Source organism: Neodiprion lecontei, chromosome 2 (assembly GCF_021901455.1).
Source record: "Neodiprion lecontei isolate iyNeoLeco1 chromosome 2, iyNeoLeco1.1, whole genome shotgun sequence".
In the NCBI taxonomy this organism is placed as follows: Eukaryota; Metazoa; Arthropoda; class Insecta; order Hymenoptera; family Diprionidae; genus Neodiprion; species Neodiprion lecontei.
The window spans coordinates 21,177,225-21,180,243 of record NC_060261.1 but is presented as its reverse complement, the minus strand read 5'-3'; the positions used below and the strand labels follow the sequence as shown (position 1 = coordinate 21,180,243).

General features: G+C 51.0%; 2 protein-coding genes across 2 annotated transcripts; both read right to left on the bottom strand.

The window, feature by feature from the left end:
* Positions 1 to 489: 489 nt before the first annotated feature.
* On the bottom strand, positions 490 to 1,290 carry LOC124292982. The gene has a single exon (XM_046731875.1). The coding sequence runs from the start codon at positions 1,288 to 1,290 to the stop codon at positions 490 to 492; it is 801 nt and encodes a 266-aa protein (XP_046587831.1).
* Positions 1,291 to 1,701: 411 nt separating this feature from the next.
* On the bottom strand, positions 1,702 to 2,784 carry LOC124292981. Its single transcript, XM_046731874.1, has 2 exons — positions 2,127 to 2,784; positions 1,702 to 2,072 (listed from the first exon to the last, which is right to left on the bottom strand). Exons 1-2 carry the CDS (start codon positions 2,782 to 2,784, stop codon positions 1,702 to 1,704), a joined length of 1,029 nt encoding a protein of 342 aa, XP_046587830.1.
* Positions 2,785 to 3,019: the final 235 nt, after the last annotated feature.

Genomic DNA, 3,019 nt, shown 5'->3' with positions numbered 1-3,019 from the left:
CGATGATTCGTGAGGCAAGATGAACGGGTGCTTTTCGTCATACGAAAGCAATGAGTGATTCAGTCGACCGCCGACTCTGAGGAATCCGTTCGAATCGATGAACGGCGTGAGTCGCGATAGTGGATGACTTCGAGTGAGCCTTGAGCTTGTCTCGATTTGGCGAATTTCTTCTGCGAAGTACGCCTGCTGGGTCACCTTGGTCCAAAACAGTTGGGCGTCGCTCAATTCGAGAGTAGAGATCGGTCCGACAGTGATAGACGTGTTTACGTGATTCGATGTCATCTTTGCCAGGAACCGATTTGCTGCGCGTTTACACAATGATGTGACTTTGATAAGAGTCGATAGTTTTGAGTAGCGATCGACAAGATCCCAGATTTGTAGCAGCTTAGCTGTTGCGATGTGCGTCGACAGCCCTATTCTTTCCTCGAGATGAATGTTTTCTTCAGGTCGCGGAGATACGGATGGCCAATTGACAGAAGGCTTCGAGAGTCAGGATGGTCCGAAGGTCCAAAGTTCTGATTTTTGGAGTTGCTCCGGAGATGCACCACAAGACGCAAGATCAGCGGGGTTTTCAGGACCCGAAATGTGATACCAACGAGCGCGTGCGAACTCTTGGATTTCCGTTACGCGATTACGAACGAATTCCTTACACCGCAATGGGTGGCTTTTGATCCACGCGAGCGCGACTGTGAAATCCGTCCACAGATAAACCGGGGTGTTTTCAAAATCAGGAGTCTTTTCCATATGACGCATCAACCGGACGAGAAGATTCGCAGCACAGAGTTCGAGACGAGGAATTGTCACCTTCTTTAGGGGCGCTACTTTAGTTTTCGCGCACACTAGCGAAACGCGCACTTCGTGAGTGTTGATATACGTTCGCGCGTAGATCACTGCGCCTAATGCACTTTGAGAGGCATCCGCGAAACCGTGGATCTCTATCCCGAGAGATGCTGAACTTGACCCGATCCATCGTGGGATGGTGATAGCTGAGATGCCTTGAAGATCTTGTAGAAACTCGATCCATCGCGAGGACAATGAACCTGAGAGCGGCTCGTCCCAGTCGAAACCGAGTGCCCACAATTCCTGCACAAAGATTTTGGCTCTGATCGTGATCGGCGAGAGCCATCCGAGAGGATCAAAGAGCTGCGCGGCTTGTGAGAGAACTTTTCGTTTCGTGAAATTGTCCTGAGTTTGATGAATTTGCGGGGAGAACGCGAACGCGTCGATGTCTGGTCTCCACGCAAGACCGAGAGCCCGAAAGAATGGACTTTGATCGAGATTTAGATGCATCGCGATCTCTTGATGGTTTCGAGAAATGTCAACGAGAGTTTCTGGGTGGCTTGAAGTCCACTTTTAAAGTTCAAAGCCGCCCGCCTTGAGCAATTGATTGAGTTCGTTGATTTTCTCGCGACCTTGATCAACGTCCTCTGCTCCTGAGAGGATGTCGTCGACGTACGCGTTCTCGAGAATGACGTGGCTCGCAAAGGGATACTGCTTACCTTCGTCCTGAACGAGTTGATGAAGAACACGGATCGCGAGATACGGAGCGCTTGCAAGACCATACGTTACCGTAGTCAGTTGATATTCTTCAATCGGTAGCTTTGGTTCTTCCCTCCAGAGGATTTGCTGAAAATCTTGGTCATCATTGTGGACCAAAATTTGTCGGTACATCTTGACGATGTCTGATGAGAACGCGACTGGCTATTGTCGCCAGCGTAAGAGAACGTCCGCGAGGTCGGTTTGCATTTTTGGACCGACGAGAAGATTGTCATTGAGAGAGAGTCCGAGGTTGGTTCTTTGAGACCCGTTGAACACGACACGCAACTTTGCTGTCGAACTGCTGTCGTGAACTACACCGTGACGGGGAAGATAAAACACGCGGGAATTGTCTTCAGGTGCATTGATAGCGCGACGCATGTGCCCGAGTTCACGATATTCACAGAGGAAGCTCGAGTAAGCCTCCTTGAGTTTCGCGTCGCTACCGAACCGTTTCTCCAAACCAAGGAGCATTTGATGCGCGGGATTCCGCGAGTTGCCGAGCTCTACCGAATTGTCCTTGAGCGGCAGCCGAACTACATAACGACCGGACGCAGTTCGAGAAACCGTTTAGCGAAAGTGTTGCTCACAACGCTCTTCTTCGGAAGTTATCCCCAAAGGTGTCGACACTTCTTCCTGCTTCCAAAACTTCTGCACGAGATCGAGCAGTTCGTGATCGAGGGAGCATTGGAAGTCTTGGACTGCGCCATACGAGGGGCTTGCTGCTTCCGCTGAAACGCAGCCGGAGATGACCCAACCGAACTGAGTTTCTTGCGCGATTGGTGTTCCTGGTGCTCCTCTTCGAACTCCTTGACCAATGATGTTGCTGTAGATGTCAGCTCCGAGAATTACGTCGATTTGACTGGGATGTGCAAAGCTTGGATCCGCGAGGTTGAGTCCTCGTAGATGAGGCCAGTCTTCGACGAGAAGTCGAAATGAGGGTAGATACGATGTGAGTCGTGGAAGCACGAGTGCCTCCACCTGACACGAGAACGAGGTGTGAGCACGAGATTGGAGTTGCAATTTCACGATGCCGCGAGTCACTGCCGATTGATGAGCTCCGACGCCAATGATCGGTATCGTTGCTTGATGCCAACGTAGTCGCAATTGTTGCGCTAGCGACTCCGTGACGAATGAACTTTCGGATCCTTGATCGAGTAGAGCGCGAGCGATGATTCTTTCTCCAGTCTCCGGATTCGAGGCGATCAATTGCACTGTGGCGAGAAGAACTGGAGAGCGCTTGATCATGGTAGGCTGAGCTGAGTGGTTGCTCACCTGACACTTGCTGTTCGAGATCGGTGCGTTCTGCACTGCAGGTTGCGCTACTGCGGCCTGTCCTTGAGATGCGCCGCTGTTGGCAGCTGTCGAGATTGAGGAAGAGTTTCGATGCAGCAAGGAATGATGTCGACTGCGACACGTTTTATTGGATCGACAATCCTTCTGCTGATGTGGATCGAGACAATTGAAGCAAAGCTTTTTCGCA